This window comes from Hylobates moloch, unplaced genomic scaffold (assembly GCF_009828535.3).
Source record: "Hylobates moloch isolate HMO894 unplaced genomic scaffold, HMol_V3 SCAFFOLD_13, whole genome shotgun sequence".
NCBI lineage: Eukaryota > Metazoa > Chordata > Mammalia > Primates > Hylobatidae > Hylobates > Hylobates moloch.
In genome coordinates this window covers 1,598,897-1,617,954 of record NW_026652288.1, presented here as the reverse complement: position 1 = coordinate 1,617,954, position 19,058 = coordinate 1,598,897, and the positions used below count along the sequence as shown (strand labels likewise).

At 45.1% G+C, this 19,058-nt stretch overlaps 1 protein-coding gene across 15 annotated transcripts in view; it reads left to right on the top strand.

The window, feature by feature from the left end:
• Positions 1 to 19,058, top strand: part of MYT1L (myelin transcription factor 1 like) — a 532,891-nt gene that overhangs the window by 393,761 nt on the left and 120,072 nt on the right. For 10 of the 15 annotated variants that reach the window (XM_032172073.2, XM_058426326.1, XM_032172071.2 and 7 more), the window contains 2 exons: positions 8,092 to 9,069; positions 13,919 to 14,053. In XM_032172073.2, coding sequence (XP_032027964.1) covers positions 8,092 to 9,069; positions 13,919 to 14,053 — 1,113 coding nt within the window. The remainder of the gene's footprint in view (positions 1 to 8,091; positions 9,070 to 13,918; positions 14,054 to 19,058) is intronic. The other 5 variants (XM_032172079.2, XM_058426330.1, XM_058426328.1 and 2 more) reach the window with 1 other exon arrangement.

The following is a 19,058-nucleotide window of genomic DNA, read 5'->3' as shown; positions in this document are numbered from 1 at the left end:
CGCGAGGCCCAGCAGACGTGGGCATCGCTGAGGGTGGAGGAAGTGCCCGCGCAGCTCTGTGAGGTATTCGAAGTGCACGCTAGGCATCCTGTCTGGCACTGGTATCAACCTCTGCAGGTGTGTCTGCTTCTCCGTCTGCCACGGCAGGTGAGGAGCAGAGGGAAGGCCCAACCTGGGAGGGGAGATTTCCCCCAGGCCGGCCCCGCCCTTCTCCTCTGTAAGGGATGAGTGGTGAGATGCTGGCTCAGCAGGACCCAAGGCCATGACAGGCCATTTTCCCGCATGCAGGGTGTGTGCAGACAGGACCACAGACCTGCATAATCTCCAAAAGTCAGAAAAAACAGTGGCAAAATGCAGCACATAAGCCACAGGTCCTCCGGCCCCTCTAGTCAGTGTACGCAGTGCAGGAAGATGGTTACTAAGATGTAGTATTTCTACTTTTCTTTGTTAAAACAAAAATCCCGGGGAATTATGCTTATGACCTGGGTGAAAACTAATCTGTACAGCAAACCCCTGCAACACGAGTTTACCTATAAAACAAACCTGCACATGGACCCCCGAACCTAGAAGTTTAAAAACATGCCAGTCAATCCTAAATATTTTTATAAGCAATAGGGAAATCATATTCCGGACAGCATTCATTTTAAACAACTCTTAAGAGCAACTTTGAGTATTTTATCAGTATCTGAAAGCAAAATTCAGATGCCTCCTCACCTGTACTCACAGCTCCCAGCAGCCCAGAGCTGTGCCCTTCTCGTGCCCAGCAGCCCCGATGCTTCTGCCCACAGGACCTGGGCGAGGCGTATGTGCCATCACGGAGGATCTGATGTGGGTACCTCACCAGTATTTGAAGCGTTGTGATTACAGGGAGGTGGTTATGGTAGGAAAACACCCTGTGGTTTAGAAGAGAAAGAAAAAAGGAGATCAAGGTGGAATCAGATTATGTCTGCATCTATTGAGCAAAAGAGGCAAATGAGTTATCAGAGAAGAGAGGGTCCCCACAGGGACCACAGGGGTGCCTTGAGAGGCAGGTGTGCTGCTCTGCTCCATGATATAGTGCCACTCCAGCAGTTCAGTGAAAGAATCAGGGGCGCCCAGAAGTAGGCTCTCCAGTCAGGTGACAGGTATTTAGGAAGAGATCTGGAACATGTCATGTAGCACTTAGTGCAAAACTCAGTCCCTCCGTTCCATCCCCAGCTGTAGTTCTGTGTCCTTCCTGAGCGCTCACTCAAATTAGGGGTCTGAGGAAGGGTTCTTCTTGAGTGGAGCCGCCTTCGGGCGGGCCTCCTTGTCTCTCCAGCTGAGGGAGCGTGCAGGACGTGAAGCCGAGATCTGTCTTTCCAACTTGAAGCAGATGAATGCCTGCTAAACACGGATCTTCCTATGTCTCAGAAAATTATCTTAAAGATGATACTGCGTTGTGACCCTCCGAATATGTACCGGTTTTGAAAGGTAGAGGAGAGGCTTGAGGTGTAGGAAAACCAAGATGGCAATTCTAGACTCGTCCCTGTGGAGGGCGAATGAATGGCAAGCAGGTGACTTCAACTCCCAGGACCTAAGTTTCTTCACATATTAAATTTTGAAGGCATGATCTCAATAATTCTATCTAGCACTAAAATTCAAGGAAAACGGCAATGGCCGGCACTGGAGAAAATGTCTGTGCTAATCTGTACTCAAGATGAATAAGACTAGTGGGAGCTTCTGCTGGGAGAATTTTAACCTCTGTTAACTCAGAAATCACTGAACTGTGCACACGGACAGACTATTCTGAAAATTTCCTATGATACTGGAAATAAGACACAGAGCAGCACTGCTGAGTTAGATGCAGTAGGAAAGTGTGACGGTGATGTCTAGAGCAGAGCCAGGGACAGTGCGGCCTGGCGGGTAAGACACGTGCATCCCACTGTCAGTGCCGCGTCACCCTCCAGGTTCCCCTTTCACCTGCGTTGAACTGCAGGGCTCTGAGTTAGAAGGCGCCTCAGAGGTCTTCTAGTGAAGGGCCTCACTGGCAGTAGAGGATGAGGGAGACAGAGGAGGGGTGCGGGGACCTCGTGCTGGCAGTGAGAATAGCTGTTCCCGGAGCCAGGCCACGTCCTGTGCTGCCGGCAGCTGAGGGGCTCTGAGGTCAGCGCCGCACTAGGAGAGGTACCCGACTGAAGGCCACCCGGGCTGGGAAGGCGACTTCTCCCCTCTTATGAAAGGAAAGAGACCGCAGTGTCTCAGCATGCGCCTGGGGCCTTTGAAGCCAGACGGAAATGAACTCACGCTGCTCCGCCTGGTCCTGGCCAGGGGAGTAAATGGCCTCCACATAAACATGTGGCCACTGCCCGCACGAGAGTCAGGGGGTCCAGGCCTGTCCTGCACCCCCAGTTCCCTCCCTGCACATCCTTATCCTGGCTCTCAACTGTCTCCCGCCCTCCTACCCATGCAGATCCCTCGGGCTGCCCAGGTACCTGGAGTGGCGAACCCAGTGCCTTCCTGAATATCAGTCCAGAGTCCTGGATTTTCCTAATTTTCTAATCTTCTTTCCACATCAGAATGGACCCAAACTCCACTAATCAGGATCCTGGTGGATGGCAGGCTCACTAAGCTGGCAGTTCCAGCACAGCTCTGAGTGGTTGGTGATACAACCAAGCCTTCAGTCCATAAATCAATGTGGAGTATTGAAAGGAGAAAAAAAATCGGAAGATAAATGCAAAAATAGCAACAGCAACATTCTGAATGGCGAGGAAGAAGGGAGCCGCTTTACTCTCTACTATTGAAGTGCTGCATGGCTGGCTAACTAGTGTAGAATGTGCCTCCTGGGAGGCCCTGGGTTGAGAACTGTGCAGGCCTGCTTGCTCTGGAAGTGGAGGCAACACTGTAGAATGTTCAGGGCTGTGCTGCACCCAGAACTCCAGGTGGCTCCAGCTCTGCTGTTTCACAGTGAGTGATGGGGTAAACTGTCAAGCCTCTGTGGTTCTGTATTGTCACCTTTCAGAGGTAGCAGTAGGTGCCCCAGTGCCTCTCTCATAGGGTCATCAGAGGAGCCAGACTCAGGTGAGTCAGACTATTCTGTACTCACTAATTTCATTTCCTCTGCACAGAAGGATGTGGTATATGAAACATTTATGGCCAGGTGCAGGGGCTAACACCTGTAATTCCAGCACTATGGGAGGCCGAGGCAGGGAGATCGCTTTGAGACCAGTCTGGGCAACACAGTGAAACTCTGTCTCTACAAAAAATACAAAATTTAGCCAGGCGTGGTGACGCATGACTGTAGTCCCAGCTACTCAAAAGCTGAGGTGGGAGGGTCATTTGAGCCAGGGGGAGTGAGGCTGCAGTGAGCAGTGATTGTGCCACTGCACTCCAGCCTGGGCAACAGAGCCAGACGCTGTCTCAAACAAACAGAAAGAAATATATAGATGGTTTATGTTTTTTTTTTTTCCTTTTCATTGTGATTGCTGTTAAAACACCATCCTCTTTTCATTAGAATGAATACATTGTCATATTTCTGTATTTATCAGTCAAAATATATTTTCATATTGATTTATTTATGTAACAAAACACCACCTCTGTAATGCCATAGAAAGCAGTGGTCCTTCATTATTTGAAACTCACTGGAGTGCACCTGCAGACCAGGTCTCCTCCGACCCGGGGAAGTCTAGGGCGGTTTTTGCTTTGGAGTACAATCCCCTCCTGTGGCTTCCTCTGCGTTTTCTATTCAGTTGTACGTTTGCTCACCTGGGGCCTGTGTCAGTGACCAGAAAGAACAGTAGCTCAATCAGGGCTAGATGTCGCAGGAATCAGAAGTTGTGTATCTCAGGGCGAGACCACTAAGACGCCAAGGCTTGTATATGAAGTTGTAATCCAGAGTTCTAACTGTACCAGACTCTAGTGAGGAGGGTGGAGGATAAATGGCCCACAGCAACCACATTTCTTTTGTTTAAGAAGATGTTTTCATTTTCTAATTGTAACTATGGAGCATAAATTGTTTATAACAATCTGACTCAAAAGAGATGAAATTCAGCCCTAAAACGTTTCATGAATCTCACTCATGGGGGTGTTGAAATCTCATGTGTAACGCAACACAAGTCAGGTTTGTAGAATAATTGGCTGATAGGAAGGAAGAAGGGCCCGTGAGATCAATCACTGAATGGGCTGTGTTTTCTGGGCTCAATTTTCTCACCTGGAGTAGTTGGGCCAGCTCTTCTCTGATTTCCATGCCAGTGCGGTAACTCTGTGAGTCCACCCGGTGGCCAGCCCCAGGCTGACCCCTGCTGACAGGAGGCTCCTGCTCAGAGTCTGTTGCTGTGCAGCTTTGCTGGATGACAGATTTAAAATAGAAAACCAAAAAAAGGGAGCTGAGAATGCTTTGTTCTTCTTTTTAAACCTCCATCTAAATATGTGCTTTTACTTAGAACATAAACTTGTCCTTTAAAATAATTTCCTGATAAATTGCTCTTTTATCACACATACATTCTCTCTATTTGATAGAACAATAGTCACTACATAGAAACTAGTAAAATGGAGGCCAGGCTCAGTGGCTCATTCCTATAATCCCAGCACTTTGGGAGGCCGAGGCAGGAGGATCACTTGAGGTCAGGAGTTCAAGACCAGCCTGGCCAACATGGCGAAACCTTGTTTCTACGTGGTGGTGCACACCTGCAATCCCAGCTACTCAGCAGGCTGAAGCATGAGAATTGCTTGAACCCGGGAAGCAAAGGTTGCAGTGAGCTCAGATCGCACCACTGCACTCTAGCCTGCATGACAGAGTGAGACTCCATCTCAAAAAACAAAAACAAAACTTAGTGAAATGGCCTCCTGCTTTTTGAGGTTGGAATGTTCATTTTGTGGATTGTTTGTATCACATTTTCAACCCCAGACTGGCCCAGAAAATTCGGATCTAGTTCCCATAGCCCATGCCACCATGTGACTAATTTCATTATTAGCCTCAGAAAAGCATACCTGGAAGGGAGTGTGTACAACCAGGGAGGGAATCCCAAAAGCTCACTGTGAACGGCTTTGAATTCCACATGAGGCTGATGCCCAGCAGGGACTCAGAGCCTGCTTGTTGATGGATTGACTGGCTGTTCCCCTCCATGAGCCCACATAATTAGGAGCTGACTTCATTTCACATATGCTTTAAAAGAGTTAAATACCGGTAGCTTGAGAAATTCCACTCACCTGCCAGGCTTTGAGGCCACCCACGCCATCTTCATGTGCCGTCCCCACGTTTGCTGCTGTTGGGAGAGGCTCAGATGACACTGAGCGTGGGAACTTTGAAGGAGGGTAGAAGCACACGGCAGGCTCTGTGCTCAGATGCCAATATGCTCTCCACTGCCTGTTTCCAGGTTTCTTCTACCAACGGGCTGCTCTCCCCAGCAGTCGGCTCTGGGGCCAATGATAAGACAGCAAACTGCAGCCTTTAGGAGGCATATCCTGTGACATGGTTCTTGTAGGAGATCTGACGAAGGGCCAGGAAGTTTTACCATCCCCACTGAGCTAATGAAGTCTTGGAGACTTGGGTCACCAGCATCACACAATTAGAAAGCAGCCAAGTCATGATGGGCGCCAAGCTGTAGAACTTCTAATTTCGTATCAATGCGGTATGAGGACGAACCATGCCCTCAATGTGCTTTGCGATTAGAGTATAAAGCTGGAGATGCATCGGAGGTGGTCCGCGTTCTGCCAGTCTCCAAACGGTTCAGGGACTTTCTCCTTGGCTGCCCTCAGCTTCACCCATCAGCATGGCTGTGACTCTGTGTGAAGAGGCTTGTCCATTTTTGTTTCAATTTTGTCGGGGGAAGGTAACTTATGAATTGAGTGGAGAAACAGATAAATGTCTGATTATCAAAAAGGTGAGATGTACTTCTTAACTACGTGCTGCTGAAGGAAGAATGTAGGGGGGGAACAAACTGAAGCTAATCCTGAGATTTGGAATGTGGAGAATGACGAGTGTTGTACATAACACATTTGTAGGAAGGTGAGGAAGTTCACAAGGTGGGAACCAGGACCTGTTCCCCCTGCAGGCTTTTTGTGGCTTTAGAAGCAGCAAGGAGGATCAGACAGGCTTTCTCTTTCCTTGTTCACCACTTTCAAGGTCTGGCTTCTTTTCCAGATTCTTCAGGGCCACACAATGAGTTCCATAAAGGAAATGTAGGAGAACATCATGAAAATAGTGTCTTGCTTGACTGTGGTTTCTTCTGTGACTCAACTTTCAAAATGCTCCAACATGTGGCCTGTGCTTTTTTGTTTTCAAATCATGGCTTATCGTTCATCTCGTGGTTGGGTCTTCATACACAATAGTGATTCTGGCTGGTAAAACTTACCTATTGTGCAGAGGTAACACAGCTCGGTTATTCTGAGGAAACTTCTCTAATCACAGCCCATGAATATAACAAAGTGCATAAATTGAGAGGAGAATATTTCTAAATATTAATTAAAACAGGATTGACTTCAAGTCCTAAAAGCTTAAACACTAGGGTATAGCAAGGGGTATGTTGGAGATTAATACTTCCACAATGTTTCTGATTCATTCACTAGTTTGATTTTCTTTCTTTTTGCTGCTCTTGGGGAATACTTTTATCCTTATAATAAAGAAGATGATTTATAGGAATTATCCAGAAGAAGGGCAATATTTGTTTCACACAATTAGTGATTCTCTATGTCTAATAAAAGGTAAATTTGATTTGCTGAAGTTTAGAAAGGTGTGTCAGATCTTAAATATTTGTTCCTTCAGCGTGGGATAATAAGGATATTATTTTCTGTTATTGACATATTGAACTCCAAGTCTTTTTTCCACCAACAAAAGCCTTTTTTGCATAAAATCCATAGAGAAAACACCAGAGCCCCCATATTTCAGCTTTTAGTGTACTGGTATTTTGTAGAGGTCAATATACCTCATTTTTTTAAATCGTTAATAAACGTTAGACATTCTTCTTACTCTGGATTTTTAATCATAAAAACAAAGAACAGATGTGAAAATGGCATGCAGTTAACCAAATCTAATCTAAGGGTACAGATACATTTAGGAACTCTTTTCTTATTACTCGTATTTTGCAATGTACATGGAAGCAATGACCTAGCATGGTGATTAGAGGTACAAATCCCAAATGCTCTTTGAGTGTGAAACAGAATATGTTTGAGATAAAACATAGGGGTTTTATGTAATTTTTAACATGGTCTTTTTAAAGAGTTTTTCTAAATACATTTTTGAGATTAAGCATGACACTTACTCACACATTATACCCACTCACCAAGCTTTTCCTGAGGCTGTGAGATGGAGGAATGTGCCAGCTCTGCCTGTCCAGTCAAACACTGTGCAGTAGCTGTACCAACTCACCTCAACCCCGCCTTTTATAGGCCTTTGGCTGCTGCACGCTTTCTCTGTCTCTCACTTTCAAACCTGTGGAGACACAGACAGAGGAATCAGATTTACTTTCTAAACATTTACTATGGAATTGCTGTTGCTTCACTGTGTATCATGATAAATTGTCTTGAAGGTATTGGATTCAAAAGACCTCTTAATTCCGCCCCAACATGTGCTAATGATTCTGAGCTCCCAATGCAGCCGGCACCCCTGCCTGACTCTCGGGAACCTGAGGCTGTCCTCTGTGTTGCCTACACGCCACTGTGAAAATAGACCATTTAAAAGCAATTGCTGCAAACATCTGCTTCCGAGTTGGCAACAAGTAAAGTTCATGAACTCTTAGAAAGCCTAGTAATGTGAGGAGCACAGTTAATACACATCTGGCAAGGCTATAGATAAAGCAAAGCCAATGGAGAAAATAAGTCATTCTCAAAATGTATGAAAAATACAAAATTAATTTTTAAAATCATATTTGCCACATTGACTGGTTGATCTTAAGATCCATTAAAGAAATTAATAATTCACAGCAAGTATTTTAAATGGCCTTCTGCTTTTTAGCAACATCCGTTTTCTTTATGTCAACTTTTTCAACCCAGCTGCAAATGGGACTTATGGTTCTGTGAGATGATAGACGGTTTGACTTGCAGTTAACATGCTGTCCGTGCTGTTGCAACTAAGCTTCCAGTTCTAGCCACTTTTTCCTTTTCTTTTCTTTTTTGTCTTTTTTATTTTCTTTGCAGAAGACCATCAAATGAATTGTCACAATACTCGAATAATGCAAGACACAGAAAAGGATGATAACAATAATGACGAATATGACAATTACGATGAACTGGTGGCCAAGTCATTGTTAAACCTCGGCAAAATCGCTGAGGATGCAGCCTACCGGGCCAGGACCGAGTCAGAAATGAACAGCAATACCTCCAATAGTCTGGAAGATGATAGTGACAAAAACGAAAACCTGGGTCGGAAAAGTGAGTTGAGTTTAGACTTAGACAGTGATGTTGTTAGAGAAACAGTGGACTCCCTTAAATTATTAGCCCAAGGACACGGTGTTGTGCTCTCAGAAAACATGAATGACAGAAATTATGCAGACAGCATGTCGCAGCAAGATAGTAGAAATATGAATTACGTCATGTTGGGGAAGCCCATGAACAATGGACTCATGGAAAAGATGGTGGAGGAGAGCGATGAGGAGGTGTGTCTGAGCAGTCTGGAGTGTTTGAGGAATCAGTGCTTCGACCTGGCCAGGAAGCTCAGTGAGACCAACCCGCAGGAGAGGAATCCGCAGCAGAACATGAACATCCGTCAGCACGTCCGGCCAGAAGAGGACTTCCCAGGAAGGACGCCGGACAGAAACTACTCGGACATGCTGAACCTCATGCGGCTGGAGGAGCAGTTGAGCCCCCGGTCGAGAGTGTTTGCCAGCTGTGCGAAGGAGGACGGGTGTCACGAGCGGGACGACGATACCACCTCTGTGAACTCGGACAGGTCTGAAGAGGTGTTCGACATGACCAAGGGGAACCTGACCCTGCTGGAGAAAGCCATCGCTTTGGAAACGGAAAGAGCAAAGGCCATGAGGGAGAAGATGGCCATGGAAGCCGGGAGGAGGGACAATATGAGGTCATACGAGGACCAGTCTCCGAGACAACTTCCCGGGGAGGACAGAAAGCCTAAATCCAGTGACAGCCATGTCAAAAAGCCATACTATGGTAAAGGTAATATTTCTACCTAACGTAAGTTGCCTCATGAAAACATGAGCTAGGGCAAAGGATGTTGATGGTAGTCTACAGTTAAAGTGTGACTCACACTGAATTATGTCTCTACTGCACATTCTTAGAGTTGATTCCAGAAGGATATTTTGTGATTACGTTTCTGACGAGCAAATAAAATATTTGTCTGATAAATACATAAAGCAGCTTAATGTCATATTACTAGAGAAGATGAATAGTAGGATATTTCAGTGGGAAATGCATTCCTCGGGAAGACAGGGGTAAAGCACAGACACATCACGTGATAGAAAATATTAGGGTAAGCCTGTGCTGTTATAAATGAACCACAGTCTATGCTGAGTGGCAAGGGTTTATGTAACAATTAGTCAATCCGAGGTAAAGCACATATTTTATAAATTGGATTGGGGAGGTGGCATCATGATTTATAAAATTATCAGCAAGTGACAGCTATTGATGAAACTGCCCTCATAGAAAACACCCCTGATAGAAATTGAACAGTAACTGAATGACCGATAACATAAGATAAGGGCAGTGACTGCACATTAATTATCTTAAGATAGTAAGGTAATGGAAACCATTTGCTATGCAAGGCATGGTGTGGCCTCAGCTAAGATCAATAGCAATTTCTTTAGGATATTCATTCCCTTTAACTGATTCCATTCCATTGTGGAAACAGTTATGGCGCTTTTCTCAAATATTAATTTATGATAATGCACTCAAAAACTATCCAATATGATAGTTTGAGCTGAGTTTTCTTTTACGAAATATGTGGGCACATGTTTGCATATGTCAATGTATTTAGCTATCTTTACATATATATGTATACTATATGTATGTAAGTAGATCATGTGTATATGTATCTCCAACCTGAATGATTGTCTTCATGTTTGTAAAGAAGACGGTGTCCACTTTCAATATGAGGCAGGTTCTAATTCAGCCTCATGCATAACCTTGACTTTGTGGATACCTCCATGACAATATTCTTTTGGAACTCAGTAAGAAGCAATTTAAAACATAAAATTGGCAGTTCATTAAATCCCTCTATGTTAGCACCCAAAAGATCCTTTTCTGTTTTTTATTACATTCTATTCACGACGAATCCTGAGTTTCCTCACTGCGAACCCAATAGTGAGGTTCAGGAATTTACTTGAAAATCAGTTGCTGTATAAATTTCAAACAATCAGAAAAACTGCACTTTTTCCCACTGTGGCACAGACGTGTATTCTCCTCTCAATGTGTGCACCTACCTTCTGCGGCAAGCTAGGCATCGCTACAGCCAAGTGCAAACTGCAGAGGTACCTTAGCCAGAGGCTGGGGGACTCTCGGCAGGTGCCTGGGCACAGATAGTGTTTCAGTAGCAAGGTGAAGCTTTGCCCATTGCAGTGTTGTTATGTAGAGAAGGGGTGGTTGTTTTTTAGAGGAAAGAGAATCAGTAGACTCTCTAGCTCAGTAGAGCTTCAGGCCTGATTTGGGCATTTTAAAGACTATGGAACATAGCATATATGTTTAAAATTATAGTGCTATCATTGTTAACAAGATGGGCTAAAATTATCTATTAGAAATTTTTAGTTGAATTTTTGAGAATCATACAGGAATGAAACATTTTTATTTTGGGGAAGAAATGGTGTCTTCTTTTCATGTGATTGCTCAGTTGGACAAATATATTTTAGGCCTATATTTTAGACTCCCGGATCCTAGATCTGAGGATGGAGTTTGGGCGTGAAGTAATGGAGGGTGTGCTGTGTCAAGAGAAGGCTGATTGAGCTTTTTGCAAATTCTGTGTTGCGGTGGCTTCTTTGGTTTCTTGGTCCCTTTAAGTTCAGCGGCTTTATGCAAGTTTTGACTCGTTTTGTTTTGTTTTTGTTTTGTTGTTTTGTTTTGTTTGCAAGAAAATGGAATTCAAGCTGCTTGCTTCCCCTGTATAAATGGGGGTCGGGTGGGAATGAACAGTAAGAACTGAGACGTGCTTTTTCCCTGAAGGGAGGAAAGGTTGCAGATTTGGACTTTCCTGTAAACGGAAGGCCTTGACTCCCGTCTCTCCCAGCTGTTCCAGGTCTTCCTGCTCTGACCAAAGCTCATTTCTGTATCTGTCAGTGTCTTCCACATTATTCCAAATGTCCTTCAAGATGTCTGTAGTTATATTCAGAACAAAATACATGCAGCCAAGCAAGGCCAACAAAGTAGAGCAAAGAAACTCCCTTAAAAAATAGTGTGGGCGGATCACGAGGTCAGGAGATCGAGACCATCCTGGCTAACACGGCGAAACCTGTCTCTATTAAAAATACAAAAAATCAGCCAGGCGTGGTGGTGGGCGCCTGTAGTCCCAGCTACTCGGGAGGCTGAGGCAGGAGAATGGTGTGAACCCGGGAGGTGGAGCTTGCAGTGAGCTGAGATTGTGCCACTGAACTCCAGCCTGGGGGACAGAGCGAGACTCTGTCTCAAAAAATAAAATAAAATAAAATTAAAATTAAAATTGTGGTACTATCTCACCAACACAGCCAACAGAGAATTCCTGCAACCACTAGCATGTCAACAGGCTCTATTTTCAGACACTCTGTTATTTTATTAAAAATGGAGAGAACACTTGTATTCTTATTTCTACACAATCTTCTCAAACTGATTTAAATTATCAACGAGTAACATTTCCAAAATCTTGAGCTAACGCAAAAGGCCTGGATCATGGACTTCTTCTGTCTTCTACCCAATCGCCTGCTCTAACAGAGGGAAGGGAGCAAGCTAAACAGCGCGCTTTTTTTTTCTGTAAGTTGTTGCAAAAGGTGTTTGGTTAAATTATTGGTCCCTTTGCTTGCTTGGTTATTTTGTGTTTGCTTGTATGTTTGCTTTTGAGATTGCAAGAGAAAAGACACCAAGGGGAGGTAACCGTAAAGGCAAATAGCATGACCCCACCTCAACCAGGACCTCATGCATCGAGAGGAGACTATACCCTTGTCGTCTTCCAAAACCCAAAATGCTTTGGAGCCACACTGTTTTCATGCAAATCCCTACTTAATTTCACAGCACTTTCGATATCTGTGAAGTCATATATTTTGCTAGGTAATCATAAGTGTCGTGATAAAATAGGGTCACTTAAGGACGAATAATAGATACACCTTACACTTCTTTTGCACCAGCCACTAGCCATTTACATCTAGTTCAAATCTCTTATCTCAAGTTTATGATTGTCAATATTTCTTTTGAAACTGTTACTGTGCACTTACTACTTTATATTTGTAGTGATTTATATTTATAGTAATTTATACCAACATTGTTATGAAATTACTGAAAAGGCAATAAAGTGCTAGGCATTTTTGTTTGCAGGTGTAAGAGAGGTTTCAGTAATGTAATTAGAAATTGAAGCCACAACCACATAATTTTAGATTTGTTCTCAAAGGTTCTTCTTGAAATAATGGTAGGAAAGTAGCGGATGATTGTACAAACGGTATTTCCCTCAACACCAGTGCTGGCTTAAAAGTTTCCAGTACAAGAGAGGCACATTATGCAGAATAAGATGCTAGCTAAAAAAGAAAACGGGAGTGTTTTTGTAGGAACATGATGGCATTTGTCTACTCCTGCTAGTTCTTTGTCTATTTCAAGTTCACCTGAACGAATGAAAAGTCCGTAAAAGTTCAAAAAATTCTAAATCCAGCTTTTTATTGATATAAAGTGAATTCTTAACTGAAAGTAAAACATGTATTTTCTAGCAATCATGATTGGCCTGATTAATGGAATATCAAAAAGAACTAATCCCTAAAGAAAATTTAACTATTGCATTTCTGGACTAACTAATAATAATCGCTATCTGTTGGTGATCTGAGCAACTGGTTTTCAAAAACTGGCTAAAAATACAGTGTTTCACACACTTAGATTTACTGTTTGGTCTGAGCTTTAGAAATATTATCTGAAGTTATTATATTGCATATTTATGAATCGTAGCCAATTCTGGGTATAGAAATAATTTTATTAGCAATATCATTACATTTCTGGCCTCTAGTATTGAATTTTTTTTTTAACCGAAGCTCTGCCCTAATTTGCCCTTGACTGGTACTTGCAGAGAAGCCGACAGGGCTGTAGAAACCCCTTACTTCTTAATTTTGTGTATGCATGCACGGCATTCTACGAGCCTTCCTCTGGTTCCAAGTACAGATGAAGAAATCAAAACAAAAGGCTGCTCCCGTGGCTTCTGAAACATGTTGATTACCCGTCACCTCGGTCAGGTGGGCTTTCCACCTTTTTGGTCATTTGCTTACAGTGCCTTCTGAGAGTTCAGTTTATTTTCAGAAAAGCGCTGAATTGGTGTGCTATGAAACAATGTCACGTGACCTCCGGAGAGCAAATGTCAATGTCAGTAAAATCCTGCAGCTTCTAGTGTATGCGATCAGAGCACTCAATAAGAAAAAATTCAGCTAAAGAGTTTTTGAATGGAATGACACTCTCTGGTTGAATTTCACAGAAAATTGCTGAATGATGACAGCACACAATTTCGTTCTCTAAGAAGGTCACTGTCTCATCACGATTTACGTTGATTCCTTTGAGCAACACAGCTTATCATGTAACACACGGGAAAATAACGAATCAGAGTTAAGGTGAGGGGTAGGCTTTTCTTTTCTTTAGAATAAAAATTAAAATACTTTATGATTCATGATTATACTGTGTAAGGTTGAAAAAAGTCACCCAAAACCAAAGAACTATCTAAGCAAAAGTCTGATGTCACAGCCTATCCCCCTGACACCTGCTTTATTTCTTTCTTTAGCAAGGTTTCTTCAGATTGTGAAGTAATCACATTTGTCTTTGATTGGTAAACATTTATTCTCTTGGCACCTGTTGTCGCTTTTAGATCCCTCAAGAACAGAAAAGAAAGAGAGCAAGTGTCCAACCCCCGGGTGTGATGGAACCGGCCACGTAACTGGGCTGTACCCACATCACCGCAGCCTGTCCGGATGCCCGCACAAAGATAGGGTCCCTCCAGAAAGTAAGTCACGTCTCACCGCTACCCTTGGGGGTGCAAACACCCATGACTCTGTCTCTGTCATCCCTCTTGCCTGACGTCATCTCCATTGTACGGCTCGGTGCGACCTGATTTAACTAGGCCCCTACTTAACTTGATGGGCAACTGATCCAGGATTCGTGGGCATGCCAATGGCACAGCCCCAGGAGAGTGGTGCACCGTGAAGCCCACCACCCTAACAAAGCTCCTGCACAGGCCTGGGTTCTAGTCCCGAGTTCAGCTCTGACCTGCTCTGTGACCTTGGGCAGGTTGCTTCCAGGCATCTCTTCTCATAATTAAAGAATTGAATTCGATGGGCTCTAAGACGTCCCTTCCAGCATGAAACTGCCAGGAATCCCAGAGGAGAGAGGCCTTGAGACAGACATTTCTTGCCCAAATATCTGGATTTCTGTACATCCTCCAAATGCATATTTAGATCTGAAGTTTTATTGCATTTCACCTGTAAAGTCTGTCTCATGTCATAGTTGTCTCGACATTTCAACACTATAGGTTCTTCAATAAGGAAGGAGGTTGAAATCAGATGGGTTTTGATCTTAAGCATTCTTTTTAATTAATTAGGTTCTGATCGTGTGGAATAAATCCATGAATATAGCTAAATTTTTTTAGAATTGAAATGGTATACATCTTTTTTTGTTTATCCTTTCAGCACATAAAGTATGCCAATAAATTAAATACCACAGCTAGAATTGATGGTTCAGGGAAAAGGCACATTCTCAGAAATGAGTATATGAGTTTAAGGTTCTGGTTTTGAGTCTACAGCGTGGGAAGAGTTTCCCTTACTATCTAAGACACAGTTTCTAGTGGGGAACATGTCATAATATGGCTTGAGAGATGACAAGATGACCAGTTAATTACTTCAAAGCCCTTTTGAGGACTGTCCCGTTAAAATGGGTAACTTTGAGATACCTGAGAGCAAAACCTGTCAGCACAAAGAAACGTTCTCAGGAGCATTTAGGACTTAGGAAGTTTTCGCTGAACATTTTCCAGTGAAAGACCTTTAGATGCGATTATGGCTCCAGGTTTTCAAATGGCTCCTCAAAATAGCAAACCTGTGTGTTCTGTAACCATCTTGTGAACAAGCATGAAGAGCCGTAAAAATAAACAAATGAGAGCGAGTGGCTCCAATCCCGTGTGTTACATGAGCAGGAAGACAGCATGGTTTGACAACAGCTTCCGTGTGCCCAGCACACACTTGGTGCCGGGACGCAGCTCACACCCAGCAAACACGAGTTCACCTAACCCCCAATCAACACTGCAGGGCAACACCCGCCCTTTCATTCAGCTGAGGAAGATGAGAGTCAGACACTCTGCCACCCTCTCTTTCCAGAGATTCGCCAATGCCTGGCAAATTGAGGATGTGCCATATCTTCTTAAACAAATCTGAGCAGGTACTAACTTGCTCAAGTAAGCTAAGATGGAAATCCCTATCCGTCTGACCTCTGAGCCTGTCTGTCTCCTCTGAAACCTGGGTTTGGTGTTCTGGTTTCCGTCTGAACACACAATGTGACACCCAGCACCTTGCAGCTCTCTGTACTTCATCTTCCTCATCTGCAAAGTGAGGCAGGAGGACCAAGCTCTAGTGTTTTAAGAAGAAAGAGTTTCTTTATGTGTTTTCTAAGACCTACATTTTCACCTTCAAGGTAGATTATCAGCTCCTTTTTATGGATGGGAAATTCTTCTGACTCCCTGTTTTCACAGGACAGGCCTAAATGAAGTGGGAGTGTGGAGTGTGGAGTGTGGACTGGCAAGGTGCCCTTCGCGCCGGCTGCAGGTGCCTCCCAGGGCCAGATCGCTCTCGGAGGCAGGGAGGCTCGGCTCTGACATGGGCGGCACAGGTGCATGCCAGACAGTACAGAGGAGGCTTCTCAGCCTTTGCTCCTGTGCGATTCTTTATAACACCACAAGCATTTACTAAAACGGTTAGAGAATTCCATCCATAGAAGGCTTTTAATTTTTTTTTTTCTGGGCTAGTTTCCCGTAATCATCATTTCTGTCCAACTAAATTCCATAAAGAAACCAGCAGCACACTGTGTCAGGACCACCGAGGACACGCCATTGCCCGAGACACCGTACTGGCCCTCAGAGTGCTCCCAGCCCGGCTGAGAGAAGGGCATGGGCATGAGGCTGGGGCTGTGCACGAGGCTGGGGCTCTGCACGGTAGGGACTCCACAGCATGGTCTAGGCGGGAGGGAGAACCACTCCCAGGGCCCCCAAGGCCGCCCTGACGTGATGCTCCACCTGTCCTGTGTGAGAGGCGAGGAACCCACAGCATTTTCTAAAGGCTGTTGTAAAAGTGCACACAAGAGTTCAGGGCATGGAAAAGACAGTGGTAGTGGGAATGGAAAAGCTGGGGCAGATTCACAAAACATCCAGAGATAGGCGGGCAGGCTGTGGAGGGCAGCACACATGAGGAGTAAGAGGAGACGGGAGACCGAGAGGATGCCAAGGGTTATAGCCTCAGTGAACTTCAGGACGCCAGGGCCGATAATCCATACAGAAAGCTGAGCAGCAGGGCCACATTTGGTGGAGAAACCGGGACTTGTATTCTTCCCACTTGAGTTGGAGTAGCTGCATGATATTCCGCAGGGTTTGGGGAGGTGGCTCTGGAGGCCTGGGGAGGTCAGGTGCAGAGGTGGCTACCTGGATACCGTCCTTGGAGCAGCATTCGTGGAAACTGACAGTGGAATTGCTTAGGGAGGAGGCATAAAGCAGGAATGAAGGAGGGCCCATAAGTGGGAAGTTTGGCCATGAATGTATGGTAAGATGAAGCACAGAAACAGGAGCAGGTGGAGGAAAATCAGAGAAACAGAAAACCAGGAGAGGAAGGTGTTTCTGATAAAGCCCCGTGTGTCTGAGAGGAAGAACTGCAGGGGTCACAGGGTTTTTTTGTTTTTGTTTTTGTTTTTTGTTTGTTTGTTCTTTTAGACAGAGTCTCACTCTGACGCCCAGGCTAGAGTGCAATGGTGCAATCTCGGCTCACTGCAACCTCCGCCCCCTGGGTTCAAGTGATGCTCCTGCCTCAGCCTCCTGAGTAGCTGGGATTACAGGCGCATGCCACCACGGCTGGCTAATTTTTGTATTTTTAGTAGAGACGGGATTTCACCATATTGGTGAGGCTGGTCTCGAACTCCCGACCTCATGATCCGCCCGCCTCAGCCTCCCAAAGTTCTGGGATTACAGGCGTGAGCCTCCGCGCCTGGCAGGGTTTCTTGAGTAAAAGCCTCTTGTTGACGCCAAGAGACAGATGTGAGAAGAGGAGAGAGGGATAGGAGCTGCACATGCTGCAGAAGTTTGAGAAATGTGATTGAGATGGATGAAGTAGCAGCAGAGTGTAGACCAAGGATAGCAAGCACACTCCACCTCAGGAGGATTCAGGGGCGAGGCTGGGAGTGTGCATCCCCACACAGCAGGAGAGAGGCATAAGGTCCATTTGCCATTGGACCTCAGGTCAGAGTGATCCCTGTGTGCCATCCCCAGGGAAGACTGTATGTGAAAAGTTTACCATAAAAGGAAAGGAAAGGTGCAGGTGCATGTCAGAGGGGAGCTGTGTGAAGGGAAGCATTTGTGTGCTGTTGTCACACGGTGGTGGACAAATGGTAAAGAAGAAAGAATGAACAAAGTAGGTAGATCGATGTCCTGCAGGAAGGAGGACCACGCACATGCTTCCTGGAGAAGCCTCCCTGAAAGGGAGGAGCAGCACTTCTTCCTCTGGGACAGGGAGGAAGGGGGCGGGGAACTGTGCTTGGATCCTCTCAGAAAGGAACCCTCCTGTGACCCCCCTCCAGCCAGGTCCCAGCACAAGATGAGCCAAAGGTGGACTCACTTTGATCATTCATTTTTCTGACAGCACTTACTAGGACCTACCACATCCAGGACAAGCCAGGAACTGTGGGAGCGATAAAGCTAACATCAAAGCAAACTCTGCTGAAGGGACTGCCCAGCAGTAAGAAGACAGGGTGTGGACTCAGATAACAGCAACATCATGTGGATGTGGGATTCAGTGCCCAGCAGACTGCAGGGGAAAGAGAGAGGTTGTTCTAGAGAAGGAGGAAAAGTGAAAAAAATACAATTACATAACTAGGGTAGGCAGATCTGTTTTGAATAGACCTTCCATGTTCACCTGGACTCAGGCTGTCAGGGAAAGCCGCCACCCCATTTCCCTGGAGTTTGGAGACAGCGGGCTCAGAGGAGCGGAGCAGGATGCAGAAGGGGTCCGTGTGGGGGTCCCTTCGTCCCTGCTAACCTTCCCCCAGATCCCAGAGTAGTAGAGTGTTCATGAAGGACCAGAAAAGAAGGAAGACACAAATAAGTCAGGTCCAACACCACTGCTGGGAAAATTCAAGCAGCTCTCCCCTGCCGACCGACCAGTAGCATCCTTGCACCACAAAAGGTGTCCATGCGGTCTCTCCCGCTTGTTAACTTCACAGGGTAAAAACACAGAATGCTTACTATTCTAGCTCATCCTATTTAAAGAATAATAAAGCACTTGATTCCTAAAGGAAGAGTGAATACTTAATTCATTTTATTGAAAATTCAGGTTTGTGGTTCTGTATTCATCTACCCACCACACCTTCATAATGCTGTGTGTTTCCAAAGCACAGGCATGTTTTGAAAATCGCCAGCCTCTGTGTTGTTCTGTGGCTAATCAATACTCCGTGCTTATGCATGGATAACGTTTGTGAGGCCCTCGCTCCCCTAGCCCATCGGGAAAGAGTCGGTTCTGTGTTCTCTGAACTCCCCAGCTCCCGGGTCCAGCGCCCCTGCTGTGCGAGGCCCTCAGCATAGGGTCCAGTCAAACTTCTTTCTCCTCCCATGTGTGTTTTCCTGACCATGCCCATCACAAACGTTTGTAGGACTGTCTATCATGAGCGACCTGGCCTTTGTTGAATGACTGCGTTTTCGTGTGTCCTCACCATGCCTCTGTTTTAACGCTGGATGAGCGACCTGGCCTTTGTTGAATGACTGCGTT